This window comes from Gavialis gangeticus, unplaced genomic scaffold, assembly GCF_001723915.1.
Source record: "Gavialis gangeticus isolate Ggan-Ray unplaced genomic scaffold, GavGan_comp1, whole genome shotgun sequence".
Classification (NCBI taxonomy): Eukaryota; Metazoa; Chordata; order Crocodylia; family Gavialidae; genus Gavialis; species Gavialis gangeticus.
In genome coordinates, this window is record NW_017729032.1 from 1,115,057 (window position 1) to 1,132,594 (window position 17,538).

At 48.3% G+C, this 17,538-nt stretch overlaps 1 protein-coding gene across 3 annotated transcripts in view; it reads left to right on the plus strand.

The window, feature by feature from the left end:
* Positions 1-17,538, plus strand: part of STIM1 (stromal interaction molecule 1) — a 175,465-nt gene that overhangs the window by 124,196 nt on the left and 33,731 nt on the right. For all 3 annotated transcript variants that reach the window (XM_019524620.1, XM_019524621.1, XM_019524622.1), the window contains exons 7-8: positions 7,049-7,226; positions 13,133-13,310. In XM_019524620.1, coding sequence (XP_019380165.1) covers positions 7,049-7,226; positions 13,133-13,310 — 356 coding nt within the window. The remainder of the gene's footprint in view (positions 1-7,048; positions 7,227-13,132; positions 13,311-17,538) is intronic.

The following is a 17,538-nucleotide window of genomic DNA, read 5'->3' on the forward strand; positions in this document are numbered from 1 at the left end:
CCCCGCTGCGTCCTCGCTGCAGGATGCTCTGCTTTGTGCTTCACAGGCTCGGATGGCCCAGGGTGAGGTAGAGCCGGGACTTTCTAGAAAACTGTGCACTCGGGAATACATTGAGATGGCAGAAACGCACCAGGAATGTCTTTCTGTGTGTTAGGGCTCATCGATGCGCTCTTCCTCTACTTTCTCTCTGCAGCAGCTCAGGTTTTGGTTCAACATCTAGTCTGCCTGTGGCTTTGCAGAACTTCCGGTTCCATCCTCCGTATAATGTGGGCCTGGAAATCACAGCCTCGTTGGGAGTGCCTGTGAAATGAATGGAAGTGAAAGTCCGTTGGTGGTACTGGATTTCAGTAAGACTACAAAGGCATGTTAAACAGCAAATACTGTTTCTGCCTCACCCCTTTCAAAGCCAGGCATTATGTTGTACAGACATTGCTCTCCTGATTTCGTGCAAATGCTGATTAGAACAACCGCTGGTTCTTTTTTTTAAGGGCTTGGTCGAGCGCTTCCTTTTTGTCTTGCCGCTGCTGATTTTAATAGCACAAAAACCACCCTGAGGCTTGATGACAATATTTGTCACCTGTGTAAAATCTCCCAGGCTTGCCCTGGTCAGAGGGTTTCATGAGGAAAGGAGGATAGTGTCTCTGCCATATAATTTTTGTGTTCATAATGCACCTAGAGATGTAAAATCTCTTTAAGAAGAGGCTGGATGCCTACCTGGCTGGACTCATTTAAGTCCTGTTTTTGTTTTGTGGGTTTTTTTTTTGTTCTCCCGCCCTGGCGGGGGGTCGGGCTAGAAGATCTACTAGGTCCCTTCCGACCCTAAATCTATGAATCTATCTGTGAAAATCCACCAAGTGCATGGGTGCTGTTTCCAGGGGGGATATGGGAGGCATGTTTTGGTTGCTAATGCAATGTGCTAGTCTCCTGTTAGATCCATTTATCCAATGGTTGGTCCTCTCATTCAGAGGGTTCATCATGTTGGGTACCCCACTCTTTCTGCTTCCATTGCCTGTATATCCTGCCAGATATACCGTACCTCGTAGCACACTTTTTACAGCCTTGACTGGTAAGGTGATAAGCTGATACAAAATGCCTGATGGAAAAAATTGTGAACAATTGAAAAAGGCAGCTTGGATTTATACTGCTTGTGTTTTTGACTTGGCACCGTTAAAGCCTGATGCTAGAACCTAGGGACTGAAAAAATATTGTATCCTGTAGCTTCTTGGCAAAAAACTTAAGCTGTGTTTCCTGTCTCTTCAGTTGCACTGAAAAGAAATCATCAAAGCTGTAACTCGGATTGCAGTTCATCAGGTCCCCTTCATGCTGTTGGATCCTTCATCTTGGATGATACTGGCATTGGTCTTACTGTAATAGGGTAGCAAGGCTGGCGGTGTGGATTAAAGCTCTGGTCTGGATCTCAGAAGATCTAGGTTCATTTCAGTCTCGTGTGCTTCCAACTTGGGCCCAAGCTGAACTTGGATGTCATGTTCATGGGGACCCCATTGGGATTTATTGTGACAGGGAGCTTTAGAAAGGAAGTTGAGAGGGAGGTGTGCTGGTCCAGCCACGCTCTCTCCCCTCCTTACACAGGAGAGAGTAGGGGAATAATTTTTCCCCTCTATTCGGCACTGGGGAGGCCACATCTGGAGTCTTGTGTCCAGTTTTGGGCCCCCCACTACAGAAAGGATGTGGACAAACTGGAGAGAGACCAGTTGGGGGTGACTGATGAGGAAAGGCTGAGTGAACTGGGTTGATTTAGTCTGAAGAAGAGAAGACTGAGGGGGATTGAATAGCAGCCTTTACCTCCCTGCAGGGGGGTTGCAAAGGGGATGGAGCTGGACTGTTCTCGGTGGGAACAGATGATGGAACAAGGAGCAATGGGCTTAGGTTGCCTCAAGGGAAGTTGTGGTTGGATACTGGGGGGAAAAAACTTTCTCACAAGGAGGGTAGTACAGCACTGGAACAGGTTACCCAGAGTGGTGGTGGACTCTCCATGCTTGGAGGTGTTTAAGCCCCATACACTCAAGGCACCCCTCAGAAAATGCCAGCTTTCAGCTTATGCTTTTTGAAAGCTGGCTACCTCAAAGTGGGGAGCGAACCCAGCTACATTATGAACCACTGCTATTGCCTTGTGTTATTCTACTGCAAAGTATGTACGTCCAGTATGGGAATGATCAGTTCGTGCTAAGAAAATGGGCCTAGTTCTAAACGACAGCGGTTGTGAAATAATAACAGGATGTGACGCCAACACCAAAGGAGAGAGCCTGTATTTACTGGCTGGCATGGCACCACCTGACACCAGAAAAAAGGTAGATGCCTGAGATCTTCCATCTGCTGTGATCTTTTTGGCTTGCTACTCTGTGCATCACACAAAAGTAACTAAATGGCTTAAAAAGCAACAGTTTTGTGATCAGTGTTGCTTCATTGGACGTGGTGGCTGACGGGTCACAACTGAAGTTATGGAAGGAGAGCTTACGTGTAATCAAGTGCTCTGAAATGGAGCTGGAGCCCTAGCAGGACCATCCAAAAGGGCCGGTTATAGCTTGGCCAACATGGCGATGCCAAATCACCTGTGCACAGAAATTGGAAGATCAAATCGAATGTGATCAAATGAAGTTTACCTGTCTGTAGAAGGTCTCAAATATTGACCTGCCTCCTGGGAGGAAGCGGGGGGTTTATGAGGCTTAATTGAAGTCTCTAAACTTGGTTGAAGTTCCTTAGCTGCTGGATGTTGTTTCTGAGAAATGATTTACATTAGCTGGATCATAGGGTTGGAAGGGACCTCCAGAGGTCGTGTAGTCCAGCCCCCTGTTCAGGGCAGAGTAGTCCCCAACTAAACCATCCCAGCCACCTGTCTGTCCAACTTACTCTTGAAATATTTCCAGGGATAGAGATTCCCCAGCTCTCCAGGCAGTTTGTTGCAATGCTTGACTGCCCTCAGAGTTGGAAAGTTCCTCCTCGTCTCCAGTCTAAATTTCCTCTGCTGCAGTCTAAAGCTTTTGCTCCTAGTCCTGTCCCCTGCAGCCACAGAGAAAAGCCCATCTCCCTCCTCTCTGTAATTATCCTTCGTGTCTTTGAAGACTGTTATCACATCCCTCCTTAGTCTTCTCTTCTCCAGACAAGAGAGTTTCTTTTTTTTTCTAGGCACCTTGACGTATAGGCCTGGCAATCAGATCCATAACGTTTAAACTCCCATCTCATAAATACTGGTTTCACCTCATCAAGCTCTTTCCCACATACCGTGCTTGCAAGGAGTTGCATGCTTACTTGAGAAGGCCTACCGCGTGTTTAAGCAGCTATTTCCAATAAATATTTGGATGTAATGGACCACAGCAAGTGAAATCGTGCCGCCTCCTTCTCCCCTCCTCCTGTTCCCAGCCTAACTGAGTGACCAGTGGGTATATAGTCCAACATTTGTACTGGGAAAGCAAGCACTGCTTTGGGAGTCTCTGCTTTTCTTACACCTGAGGTGAGGATTTCTTTCAGTGGGGAGGAAAACAGAAGGCATCATCTAACCCAGAAGAAGTGACCCCTGTTCTGTCTACTTCTGTATAAGGTAACGGTGTGAATGCACTGCAGAACCTGATTGCTAATCTCTCTAAGAACAGACCTTTCCTTGTGTGCAGCCCACTTATGGCTCTTTGGATCCCTGCCACCGTAAAACTCTGAATCCAGAACAGGTCTGATTGCTCCAAGTACTTTGGAAACTGCCTTCTCAGAGGTAATTATGCTCTCCAGGGTGGTGAAGTTGTAGAGATTTTTCACAGGAATCTCACTGCTTTAGGTGAAGCGAGATGCTCCTCTGAATTCCTGCTTTCTGAGATGTTTCTTTTGCTTTCTGCTTGGTGCCATCAATAGGCTTCACAGAGAGATGCAAAGATGTCATAGAGAATGAGGGTGGGGAAGGGACCGCAGGAGGTCACATCTTGTCCAACCCCCTGCTCCAAGCAGGACCAGCCCCAACTAGACCTCCACATTTGTGGGTCTGCCAGCTCCTATAGGAACAGGGCACCCCAGAAGTCCTCTCCAGGACTATGGCCCAGGCCACGTTGTGTCTGATGCTGGAAAGTCTATTAACTGCAGTGGCCTAGCATGAGAAAAAGAAGCAGTTCTCCCTGATTAATAATGGATTGGAACATATTTCTTATCCTCATGTGATACAACCCTACGATCTGCATGTGGAAAAAAAAAAAAGCAGGAACAGACGTATTTACTGAATAGTTTTGCCTTTCCTATACAATTACAATGATCATATATAATTGCAAGCCCTGTCTGGTAATGGGCCTGCACTACTGCCAGGACTTTCTTTTTTGTCTCAAATATGTATCAAATAAGTGAATGAATAAAACCCCCAAATTCTTGATTGTCCTTAGCCCTGCCAACCACAGATGTTTTTCCCATGATATCTTTAGCTTTTCTTAGAAAATGGTATAACTTAGAAGTTAGGAGCTGAGGGAAGTTGCTGTTTAGTTTCCTTTTTTGTGTTTGTTGCATGTTGCTTTTTTGTTTTTAAAGTAGGATTTCTGCCTTCAGTTTGCCATTGAACCAGGACGGGTTGTAACCAGACTTGTCGTTTTTCTGGATTGGGGAGTGGTTGGTTTTCGCCAACTTTTTGCAAAGAACTCCCAGGTGTACTTCATGTTTTCCTGTCTTATTTTTTTTCCATGGTCAGGTTTTGCATATGGTTTTTCTCGGTTTGAGGAAATTAATCTTTTAGGAACACAAAGTGTTTTTATATATATATATATATATATATATGCTGTTGGCTCAGACCATCCTTTATTTGCCTATATGAAAAGTCATCACCCATGGTCATTAGTTTCTAAGCAACCATCAGCTTTCTGTGTAGTGATTAATTGAACTTTATTCATCATGATCAGTCCAGAATAGGGTTGGCTTGTCTTGGGTTTAGTCCCTTCGGGTTGGATAATTTTCCTTCTATAATTTTTAGAGGTTTCGGCATCATTAGCTACTAATGGGTGTGTGGGACTTGTACGTGTTTACAGCCTTTGAGAAACTGTATGTCTCTCCAAGTTGGGGCCCCCACAACAGAAGAAAACATCCTTCTCTATATTAGACATGCTTTCGGGGACAGGATGGTTTACTACTTTGGTTGCATTCAGTGGTCTTTGACACCTCTCCCCCTCCACTTTGTTAGTACGTTTGTCCATAGTCATTCAAGCTCCTGCAGTTCTGAATTATCCATAAATCTACAACAGGGAGTGATGGTGTTAATACAAATGACTCTCCTGTTCTTTTATCCATGTCTTCCTTCCTAAGCAAGCTTTTAAGAAGAGAGTGTAACCTTCCACTCATACAGCTCGGCCAACCGTAACCACTGAACGCAGCTCATTCCTGTTTTGAGGAGATGGGGGCATGGTCCTCCTGCCTTTTCTTGGCTTCGTTCGAGGTATCTTATAGCCCAGGGGCACAAAGGGAACAGTGCCTGCATTCCTCAGATGAGGGACTTCTGCTGCTCCCCTGCACTGTTTGGGGCACTAGAGTCATAGTTTCATAGTTTCTAGGGTCGGAAGGGACCTGAGCAGATCATCTAGTCCGACCCCCTGCCATGGCAGGAAAGAGTACTGGGGTCAAACGACCCCAGCAAGGTGTTCATCTAACCTCTTCTTAAAAACCCCCAGGGTAGGAGCCTGCACCACCTCCCTTGGAAGTTGGTTCCAGACCCTAGCCGCCCTGACCGTGAAATAGCGCCTTCTGAAGTCTAACCTAAAACTACCCTCTGCTAGGTTGTGACCGTTGTTCCTGGTCACTCCTAGCTGTGCTGGGGGGAACAGTGACTCCCCCAATGCCTTCTGATCCCCCCTGACCAGTCCTTCCTTGGTTTCTTGCAGAAGTCCTGGTCCCAGGCTCTTTGGTTTGTTTTGCTGCTAGAAAACCCTCAGTGCCCTTATACTAGGATTGAACTGCACATCACTCATACAAATAATAACAGAGCCAACAGAGGGGAAAGAGAGTCCTGTTCAGGTAGCCCTGATCCCAAGTTCCCCTGTGATGTGATATCTGGCTCATGCTACTCTGTCATTCAGACAGCAAAACTGGATCAGTATGGACAGGACTGATCTGTTGCTGTGGTGAGGAAAGAAAAGCAATGGTTATCAGCGGCAAACTTCCCCAAATCTTTCCCTTTCCTTTCAGGTGTCTCAGTACAAATTGCTCTGAAGTTCCAAAAAGTGGTGCATGCACAGGCACAACAGGAAACTGAAATAATGTTGGGTGGTCACCTCACCCCATTTGATCAAAGTCTAAAATCTCTGTCTCTGGAAACCCTCACAAGAATCTCTCTAGGACCTTTTAAAAATGTGTATGAAAACAGCCCCTGACCTTGTGTGTGGCTGGATGCTGCACTGTGGTGATGATCTGTGCTCACATAGCAAAGGTTTAAGCTGTGAGATCCAGCTAAGAGCTGGTGAATTAGTGTCCGATCTAATGAAGACCTCTTTATCTCTCTTAAAATTGCATATAACTCCTTGTCACTATAGTATCTGAGTGCTTTGAGCGTTTCAAGGCAGAAACTGGGTTTCCTAAAATCCTGCGGAAGTTTTTCATATCCAGATCTTAGCAGAGAATATTGTCTCCCCGCCTTTCTCATGATTTACAATCTGTTTTTCCTCAGAGGAGAACATCTGTTTTGATGACTTTGCATATGGATATGGCTATGTATATAGAGTCTTTCATGTTGCTGGGTCATCCTCCATTAAATTAAAGATTTTTGCATCCTGCCATCGTGATCACTGGACATGTAGTCAGAGAGACTGGTGGGATTTCACCTTCATATCTGGCATTGCTTTGGGCTCATCTGTTTAGGTTAGGTAACAGTTGTCTGCTAGTTTCGAGAGGCCGATAGTTGTGGATTGATATCAGTTCTCCCTGACTTCCAAGTTTCTAGAGCCATGGTTCTTTCTTACGCTGTTTTTAATTACCTCTTCTTTCTCCCATTGTGCAAAGAAACAATTGAAAAGAAGATCTTCATCTTTCCCTCTTGGAATTAAACAATATCCTGTTACTTTTTTTTTCCGCCCCCCACCAGTAACTCGTCATAACCACCTAAAGGATTTCTTGCTGGTGATTTCCATTGTCATTGGAGTGGGTGGATGCTGGTTTGCCTTCATCCAGAATCGCTACTCAAAGGAGCACATGAAGAAGATGATGAAAGACCTAGAAGGACTTCAGAGAGCAGAGCAAAGTCTCCATGACCTGCAAGAGAGGTGAGTCTTCCCTGTCCACTTAGCCACCAGCTGTGGGTCTCCTCTGGAAGTTCGGGTTTGTAGCCATATGTCCTCAACAAAGCATGCATGCTCTCTCCAGCTCTTGTGCTTCACATATATCACTTGATCCCTGCTGGATATCAGCCATGGCCTTCTTGGGTCACCGTGATAAATCTGCTAGCCAGTCAGGGTGGCTGGCATGCTTGCTTAGTCACTGAGTGAGCCTAGCACCGTGTTCATCAGGTCAGCTTTGGGCTTATCCCAGCCTTCCCAGCTCCTGCAGGAAATGCACTAGTCACTTATACATGGGCTGTGCCAAATGGGCTGCTGGAAGGCCAGAACCAGCCTCATTCACATTACAGAGTCACATAAAGCCACTCTGCTGAACTGGAAACACTGGGCGCAAGTGTCTGATGCATTATAACAGAGCAGAGTTACGCTCAGGGGTAGCTAAGCCTGAATGATGATGCCTCTCACCTTATCTTCCACTAATCATGTTGAGGTCTGTGTTGCTTTCTAAATTCCAGCTGCGGTGTAATTTCCCACACATCTCCAAGGAATTAATTTTGAGGATGTTTCAGTCGGCTTACCATGCCTTTCAGCTTTTTAGTTGTAAAAAGCCTGTTTCTCTCCCCAAGCCCTCTGGTTACTCCCAGATTTAATTTATGTACGTTGGTTGGTTAGTTGCTCGCCAAAAAGCTTTGGGGTGTCTAACAATAAAAAATAAGTCCTAAAAATATTTTAAATGGGAGCTTTGGTGATTTGGGAATTAAAACAACTGCTAGCACTCCAGATCATAGCCGGAATGATGGAGGGCTCCCTGTTGCAGGTGATACCGGTTTATCACCTCTGCGCTTAAGCACCTCCATTTTTAAGTGGGAATTTTGCTGCTGTTGCACCACGCTTTCCTGTGCTTCAGCAGCGAAGGTGCTGATCGGCTCCGGCTTCCCTCTGTCAGCACAAAGGAGAGAAAGCAGATTCTTCTCCTTTTGCTTTAAAGTGACTGAATAGCTCTGCTCCTGCAAAAAGAAAGAGGCTTAGAAAAGAATAAAACGTAATTGGACTCTGTTGGAAGGACGGACTCAGATTATATCATAGCTCTCTTGGCTGGTGGGAGGAAGTGCATCAATCTGGTAGAAATGAGATTTGGACATCTCTCTTCCTCAGTAGCAACCCCTTCCCTGACAGCACAATGATAACCAAATCCCAGATAGGGTTTCCTGGGAAGAGTTAAAAATATGAAGCCCTCCCAGTGCTGGACTGTTGAACAGGAATAGTTGAACTCGGTCTCTCGTTCATCACAGAAATGTTTCATTTGTTCTTTTTGGCAAAATGCAAAGATGTTGATTCCAGTGGTGTTACGTGAGAAAAGCTTGCCAGATCAGGGTCTGTATGGGCACAGCTTTTTTGGGGAGGAAGGTCATCCAGAGTGTTACCAGTGACAATCTCCTCATTTACTTTTTGACATGGCATTTTGTCATTTCCTTAAAGAGTCTTGCAGACTGCAGTTTTCGTCGTTTTCACTTGTATCTGGAATATCATTTCCAAAGCTAAAGAGCCAATCCAGCTGCCACAGAAGCAGATGGCTACATTCCCAACCACTTCATTGTGGGCAGTCAGGCCCCCGTTGCCTGCGCTAGCTGCTGAGGAGTGGTGTGGAGAGGTGCCGGCACTTGTCCCAGCATCTCAGGAATGTAAACCTGCAGTGAAGATTTTTGCAAACACTTCAGCCCTTGGAAAGAGTGCCATAAACATGTTTAGTCCTGGAGCCTGCTCTCTTGCCTATCTTCTCATGACAGGCGTCCAAGAATAACCTTGCTCATGGTGTTGTGCTGAGAGCCTTCTCTTGTCAAGTAGTTTGAGTACAATGATTTCACTGGGAAGGAAAGAGCTGACAGGGTATTGGGATGATGGTGCAAAACTTCACGTTCCCTTATGGGTGATGCAGACATATGACCGGCTTTGTTCCTGAAACAGACAGATAGGAAAAACTACGTTTCCTGTGTCTGAAAGGCCGCCAGTTCAGCTCAGCAAATCACCTGTCAAAAGTCCTGTATAATTTTACCACCGCTAGGTTGGCCATTTCCCAACAGAAAGAGATTTCTCTCCAGCCAGAAGGCAATGGGGATTCCTGCGTAAAAGCTTGGCTGCCTACTGAAACAGTCACTCAAGGGCAGGGGTGCCGGAGATGCAGCTGGCATGCGGAGCTGCCATCTGGCATGTGGTGCTGCCTGTGTCTTGGACTGAACCCGCACACTGCATGCCCTGGACCAATGTTTGCAGTTGATCTGGAGCACGTGCTGTATGTGGCATCCAGGGCCACGTGCTAGATCTGGTGCATGGAGCTGGTCTGCGGACCCATGCCACTTATCAAAGTTCAGTGAGGGTGATAGCCCTGCTCTAGAAAATCCCTCTGAATCCAGAACTTGAGGGAACAGCTGACTTCCCAGGCAGCATTCAGAAGTAAGCCATCCTGTAAGCTGAAGACCTTCCCATTCACACCATCTCCAAGGTGACCTTGGGATCTGTCCCTGCGAACAGGATGACGTAAATAAGCAGAAGTGCCTGGGCCCTCTCGCTTCTGTTACCTGAAGCCAGGCAGGAAGAAACTGGAAGTCATGCGTGCCAGGCATAGCTGAGGTCTTGAGAGCGCTGCCAGTGACATGTCTGCAGTGCTTGGGCAGGAAGGACTGTCTGGTGGGGAAGCAGATGAAGGTTCAGTTCCTGGGACTGAACTATACGAGCAAGACTGTGGCCAAGCCAGGAGCCGAACCTAGGAGTTGGCAGATGAAGGTTCAGCTCCTGGCTCGGCCAGAGTCTGGCTTGTACTGTTTTTGGCATGTCACTTTCTCACAGAGTAGATCCAGTTTCCAAAGGGGTTAACGCTGCTTTCTCTCACCGGTTGGTGGGAGAAGCCCCCCACATGGCTCCCTCCACAGCATGGCTGACTCGCGTTCTCCATGTGCCTGTTTTCATGTTTAAGACTCTTTCCTCATTCCACACTTACGCAATTTAAAACCCCGTAAAGGCCTTTATGATCACACAAGCAAGAAAGCCAAGCTCTGTTCTCCGGTAGGGCCTTTGAAGGGAGATCCTTTCACAACGACTGTTTCCAGTCAGTTGTCCATACCCCTTAACAGAGGCAAAAAAAGGGGCAACATGTTTGCTTACAAAAGCGCACATCACAGTGCATCCTCCTACCAGTGCATGTGAAGTTACCTCTGCAGATAGTGGGCTTTGGTTCCCTGCACTTGTGCTAAGACAGATCCAGAACAACTTTGCTGAACTCGGTGGAAACACCCTGGAGTGAAATGGCATTGAATTCGCTGATGTGAATATGTGGGGGAGTTCGTTTGCACCCCCATAGACATCAGAGGAAATGATGCTTGTGTTTTAAAGACCCAGGAGTAATGAAAGGGTGGGGTGGGGGGTGAAAGCTGTAGGACTCCTGGCTCAGAGAAATATTAAGGCTTGATACCTGATCTGACTCAGAGAGAGACTACGGCTTGCCCCCCACCCGCTTTCCCCAGTGACACAAGCACCCCTCTGCAGAGGAATGTCCCCTTCAAGCGGGGCATTCGGATACACATATGGTATTGATAACCCAGCACAGAAGACATGGAGTGATGAGCCCCGGAGGGCAGAGAGCGTGGGTTTGTCTCCACACTTGGAATGTCTCGGCAGGATCCTTTCCTAATTAGGAATGAAAACATTTCTGCGTCTCGGCAGAACTGTAAATTGCAAATTGACTCGTGTCCAGCCGCACAGCCGCAAAAGGGCTGAAGAAAGTACGGCCCATCCAGATCCATTTGGCAGGGCCATGGCTGACCCCTCGGGGACCAGTCTTGTCGTAGTGGTGTCTCTTGATTGCACTGCCGCCCTCCAACACCTGTCTCTGAAGGATGGGCTGGTTTGTTCATAGTAACTTTTCAGAATGATTTTAACAGTTTCTAGGCCCAGTTCCTCACGTGGGCTTTTTGTGAGATCTCCTCTCTGGAGCAGGCACAAGGCAAACAGTACTTTACCCTTGGGTAGAGCTGTGGAGATGGATAGTTAGGTGCGTGTGCTGAATACTGTGATAAACATCTGCTTTGCTTCCTCCCACCCTCGGAAGTCCATTACTTACTGGAACCCCCTTCCAGCCAAGGTTGCTAGGAGCTGGGGCACATATCCTTGCTTCTGATTTTAGTTTAACCCAGGCCATCTCAAAGATGTGATGCCGCAGATACCTCCCCATCACTTTTCTCCTCTTGAAATCACTGTTAAATAGCCATAAGCCAGGACTAGGGTTCTGGGCTTGGCTCCCCTGAATGAGCAGAGACAGTTCCTGGAAATGCTTCTGTTTCCTTTTGAGCTGATTGATCAGGGTTGGATTTTTTTAAAAGTTCTGTTGCGGTCCACTTCTGTGGCATTTTCCCACCTAGCTCCTGCCAAAAATGTGTCCCCAACATGTCCAGAGGTGGTAGCCCCATAGCACACCTCTTCCGTCAATGCCTGCGCCCACGTGCTGGACCTGGAAACAAAGTGGTGAAGCCACTTATAGCCACACACAGAGACCAACACCTCCAAAGAGGCTTCACCACTGTATTGGCAGGTGGATCGGGTGTGTCGAGAGCACCCCTCCCTTGATGCACTGGGGGTGCAGGGTGGCTTACCTGAATCTCTGTGCTTCAGCCCAGTAAGGGTTTGAACAGCTGAGCTTAGCACACCTGACCTCACAAAGCTTTTAGTGTAATGCCTGGAGTTATCGTAATGCTCCTGCCAAATCAAAAGAGGAAACTACCTGGCTAGAATACAGGGGATTAATAGAAAGGGCTGTTTAAGCTGGGAGCAGAACCTGCCCTACGCCATCAAGGCACAGGACTGCCCAGAGGTGCCTCGCTTAGCTGTTTAAACACTGCTCTTGGGCCCAGCAGCTGTTGATCCTCCAGCTTTGGAAAGGAACTCAACGATTTACAGTCCAGAAGGACCACTGGATCATTTAGTCCATTTCTGGCAGGACCCAGGCCTGACAGCTGCCCCTTTTGCTAAAGCTTGGCTTCTAGGAAAGCATTTCATCCGGAGCTCAAGGCCCCCTGAGACAGAGTCCACCATTGCCCTTGTAACAGCGCCAGTGGTAAATCCTGCTGCTGTGGAGGCAAGAAACATTTCTAATAGTCTCATTTCAGCGTCCAGCCATTAGTTCTTTTTCTGCTCATCTCTGCTTGATTCAGGAGGCCTTTTCCATTTGGTATGGTCTCTTCCTGGCAGTATCTTGGCTCTGTGGTTTTTCACAGTCTTCATGATGACATGTATCCCTGGGACAGAGGCAACAACTGAACACACATTTCAAAATCACGGCTTTCCTTAACAGCGAGTCGGTTGTTAGAAAGTGAGAAATGGAGTAAGAAAGCATGTCTTGCTTGCATATACACACGTGCATATTCCAAGACTGGTTAAACCAACGGCGTTATCTCCTTGAAGGAGATTAGCACTGATTAATGACAGGCTGTTCTAGATTTCTGTGAATAAGTAGAAGAATGAAAGACGTTTGCATCTTATTTAACGAGCCTGTGGCTTGTGCCCTTCTGGGATGTCAAAGTAAACATGGCCAAGAAACAGAAGTGGATTATTTAGTTTCTTCCCATGTACAGTGAAGCTTCCCTGGAGTTTTTCCTAATGGGGGAGTTTCAGTGCCACGGTCTGTAGTCAGATTTTCTCTCCCTCTGAATTTATGGCAGCGTAATTCCCTTGCTTTCAGCATAAACAGAAGCAGAGCTGGCTTTGACCACACATTGTACATGCTCACGTGCATACCTAGGCTTATTGGAATGCTGCGGTTTGTTCTGGACGAGACGTCTCCTTCAGCCAAGCACAAGCCAGCTCTGCTGGCCCTCCTGACTCCCTGTGTCTCCTCCTTGCCTTAGGCTGCACAAGGCTCAGGAGGAACACCGCACGGTGGAGGTGGAGAAAGTGACGCTGGAGCAGAAGCTGCAGGACGAGATAAGCATCGCCAAGCAGGAGGCCCACCGGCTCCGGGAGCTGCGCGAGGGCACCGAGAATGAGCTGAGCAGACAGAAGTACGCGGAGCAGGAGCTGGAGCAGGTAGGGGCCTTGGCCAGGCATGCCACTCCTTCATGCTGCGGCTGTATCCTACCCCGCAGATCCAGTGTGGTCCTGCTTTGCCCTGCTCAAGCCCCTGACAAGCCATTAATGCACCTACTCTTGCAGTGAACCTCCTGCTGGCCTTAAGACAGAGTTGCACAAAGGGGCCTTTGTGTCTTATGTCTTTGGCAGTAACTGGCTTTCAAGGACTTGAGGAGGGTGGATAGGATCACACTCAGGTGCCCGAGTAGCATCTGGCCCCATGTATATAAGCAGGAGGGGCTGGGGTGGGGAGGGGGGGGTTGGATGGCCTTGTGCTGTGTGGTCACTGCTTTCCTTTCCTGGCAAAGCCCAGCTACACTCTTACACCTTCCCTTTCCCAGTCTGCCTTGGAGACAGAGCAGATACAGTGTCTCCCTATCCTCTCAGTTATGCTTTTCCATATCAGTTCCCTTTCCCGGGGTCCCTCCATGCTGCTCTACATGGTGGTCACAAGGGCTGGATGTGCTTCCCTCATGATTCTGGCAGCCCCTGCCGTCTTGAAAGGGCAGGCGCTAAACTAGATCCATGGCTCTGATACTCTCTGTGAAAGCATTTTGCACTGGGGCTGCACCGCAGGGCTTGCCCCTTTCTTCTGTACATCGCGTTTTATGTATCCACATTTCGGGAAAGATGCACAGTGATCTTCTCCTGCATTATGGGTCCTTTGGTGCCATACTCCCTTCAGGGGTCACCCAGCCACTGTCTGTCTCTAGTCCCTCAGCCAGAGTCTGGCTCTCGCACAGCATTTCCAAAATGCTAGTTTTTCATTTAGGCCAATGTGAAAATATACCTCCAGGCAGCATAAACAGTCACACAGACATTTCTGGACATATGAGTGCCAGCTGCCCTTACCAGCCTTATGGCTGGTCTTAGAAGTATATGCAACCTTTCTCTCCTCCTCTTGTGCCCCTTGACCTGATTCTACTGCTGGCTTCCAGAGAAAGGTGGAGTTGCTCCTATTTTCCCCCCTTCCCCTCTCCTTTGCATTGTCACTGGAATTCAAGAAGGTGGTGATGACTTACCCACTCTGTTATAGGGGCCTCCGTGGGGGATTCATTGAAAGCGTGAGTAATGGCTTTATCCACTAGCCTCACTGTGTGCTATAACACAACCACCGTTCAATGAGCTAGAGACCACCAGTATGATTAACCAGCCACTCCCACTGAGCGCACAGCCCAGATTCCTGAGACGCATTTGAGTCTTGGCACTTCCTGAAATGGGAGCTCCCTTTTGCACCAGTTCTTGCTTCCTGGTTTTCATAGGCAGGGTTTAAATGCATACTGGAGCACTAGGGATCAGAGGCAGCCCTGCCATGGTGAGATGGGGCTTCTGTCCATGCGTTCTCCCGCTGACCCACTCTTCTGAGAAATCCCACCCAGCACACACTTTGGTGTTCCAGGAGCACACTTCTCCTAAGTGTCCCAGTCCTCTGCCTGTTGTTGTACACTTCAACCCTCCCCTTGCATTTCCCAGACAAGCTAGTTCTGATTCCACGAGCGCTCGGAGAACACCTTGACCCCTCTCTGCTCGGGTGCTCCTTCTCCAGCCTCACAGCTCCAGAGCACGGGTACCACCATGGTGGGTGTGATAGGAGAGCCCAGAGGGATGAGAGAAAACGGAGCCCAGTGCATCACGAGATCAATTCAGTAGAGCTGAAGTCTCTGAGGAGCATTTAGTCCCTCACCAGAATTATAGTTCTGGTCTTGTTTTACGAGAACAGTCTAGACCAATTATGACATATAATATGATTCAGGGTGCAGATAGTCCAAGCATGGTGGGAAGTTGCATCTAGCACATGGCTGGTGACAGCTCCCTGGCTAGGTTAGGTAAATGTGCTCAGGGGTGGAATAGTGAAGTTTTCAGGGCCTGAGTATAACTTGATGATGACTTGAAGGAGAAATAAAGCCCAAGCCAAAAGCAATTAAAATGCGATGGAGTGAGTTCACACGGAAAAGGATCTGGGCGTGTGGAGAGATCCTTTAAACATTTACATTCTTGGGCCCATGTGCAGCTGTCTATCCCGGACAAAGGCTTCTTTCATATTAGCGCTTGGCTGGCAGGAAGTAGGCATACATCTTGTTAGCATGGGCTTATTCAAAACCCAGGCAAGTCACTGGAAGGATTCCCATTGACCTCTTGCAGCTTTGCATCAAGGTCACAGTGAACTGAAAAAACAGAAGGCCTCTTGTGTGCTAACATTGGAGATGTCATCCCAGTTGCAGGTTCTGCTCATACTGCAAACTTGAGTGGTTATAGTGCAAATGGGGCAGCATGCTGGAATGGGATCCTCTCTTTCGCTGACATTTGTAGCATAGCTGGAGCACAGGTGAGGCTGGGAGTTGAGGTCTCAGGAGCCCGGGCTTTCCTGGTTACCCCTATACCCTCCCCCCCTTTCTCTGACATGTATCAGGGTGGTTTTAAGCCTCCCTTGGAGGTGCTGGCTGCAGCCCAGGCTGGGGATGGGGACTGGGCTGTGCCAGCACTGCTGCTGGGACCAACCCACGGGGTCCTGGCTAGAGGGTCTTGCGCCTCCGCTCAGGGTGAGACTGGCATTTGGAGTCGGGAAGAAATTTTCCCCCTGATAAGATTGATACAGCCTGGGGGGTTTGTCTTCCTCTGTAGCGGGGGCACGGCCTCTACTTGGGGTCTCTCCAGTATATATTAGCAACCTTTTACAGAAGCAGGACATTGGCTACTGCGGCCCCCCAACCTTCCCTGTGGCAGGGTGGGGTGTGATGTATCATGCTGTATCGGGGTGACTGTCATTTTGCTAAGAGGTCAGACAGTGGATGTCTGGGCTGGTTTGGACAGGGCTGATCCTGCCTCGGGCAGGGGGGTTGAACTAGATGTGACCTCTGGAGGTCCCTTGCAGCCGGACTTCTCAGTGGTTTCTGTGTCTGAGGCTGATGTTTAAAAAGAAGCATACCTTTTAGTCCTCACAAACTGGTTCTTACCCAGGGTAAAACCACGCACGTTTCCCATGTAATATGCAGGGCCATCACTGGGGAACAGACCCGTGCTGGGATGAGGTCTCCGCTGTCATGTTCCTGAGGTGCTGCTGTTTTGAATCGGTGACTTCACACTCTGCCTCTGTTTCACTGTTTGTAAGGCAAGGCTAATGCCTCAGAGAGATCATAACATTCGTTAAAGCACTGAGAAAAGTCTCTGGATGTGACTGCAAGTCCTCAGTCACCGCTTGCAAATCATGAAGGTTTGATGCCCTTAGTGGGTTCAACCTCTCCTCCTTTTTCATTCCAAAGTGACCTGCAGGATCCTCACAAGATGAGGCTGTGGACTGGGCTGGAGAAAGTGTCCCTGAGATGTCTGCTGTGACAGCAGACAGAGCCTGTGATGCTACTGATGCTTAAATGCTGGAGGCTGCAAGTGAGAGGGGAAGAGGGAGGGAGGAAAAAACCCTGGTCAGACCCAGTCCACTCCCTTCCAGCATCTGCTCTCTGCTGCTTTGTCACACAGGAGACCGGGCGAGGTGGACCTATGGTCTGACTGAGTCAATGGCAGGTCTTGTGTTCCTTATGTCTTAGCAAAACTGGGCGAGATTGATGAGATCTGCTCTGTTTAAACACTCTGCTTGATTGGGTGGCAGCTGAAGCAATAAGGGTCTAAAGCCTCCCAATTCCTAATGAGGAAAGGAAACCGAAAAGGCCACAGCTTCTGGAAGGAGGGGGAGGCCGGTCGCTCTCACTGCTTGCACAGCAGCTCTTCCTAGGCAGGATGATCTAGCAAGAAAAAGAAAATGGTGCTGCCTTGCTCCCCTGGTTAGCCCTGTTGTCCCCCTTGGCTCAGAGTATCAGGGGGATGCCTCCCAAACTGCCCACAAGCCGTTGTCAGGGAGAAGGCTGAGTGGGGATTGAATAGCAGCCTCTAACTCCCTGCAGGGGGTTTTTAAAGAGGATACGGACTGTTCTCAGTGGGGGCAGATGACAGGACAAGGAGCAATGGGCTCAAGTTGCAGCAAGGGAAGTTGAAGTTGGATATTAGGAAAAACTTTCTCATGAGGAGGGTGGTGAAGCACTGGAACAGGTTACCCAGAGAGGTGGTGCAATCGCCATCCTTGGAGGTGTTTAAGACCCGGGTAGACAAAGCCTTGACTGGGATGATGTAGTTGGGGCTGGTCCTGCTTGGAGCAGGAGGTTGGACTAGATGTGACCTCTTGAGCTCCCTTCAA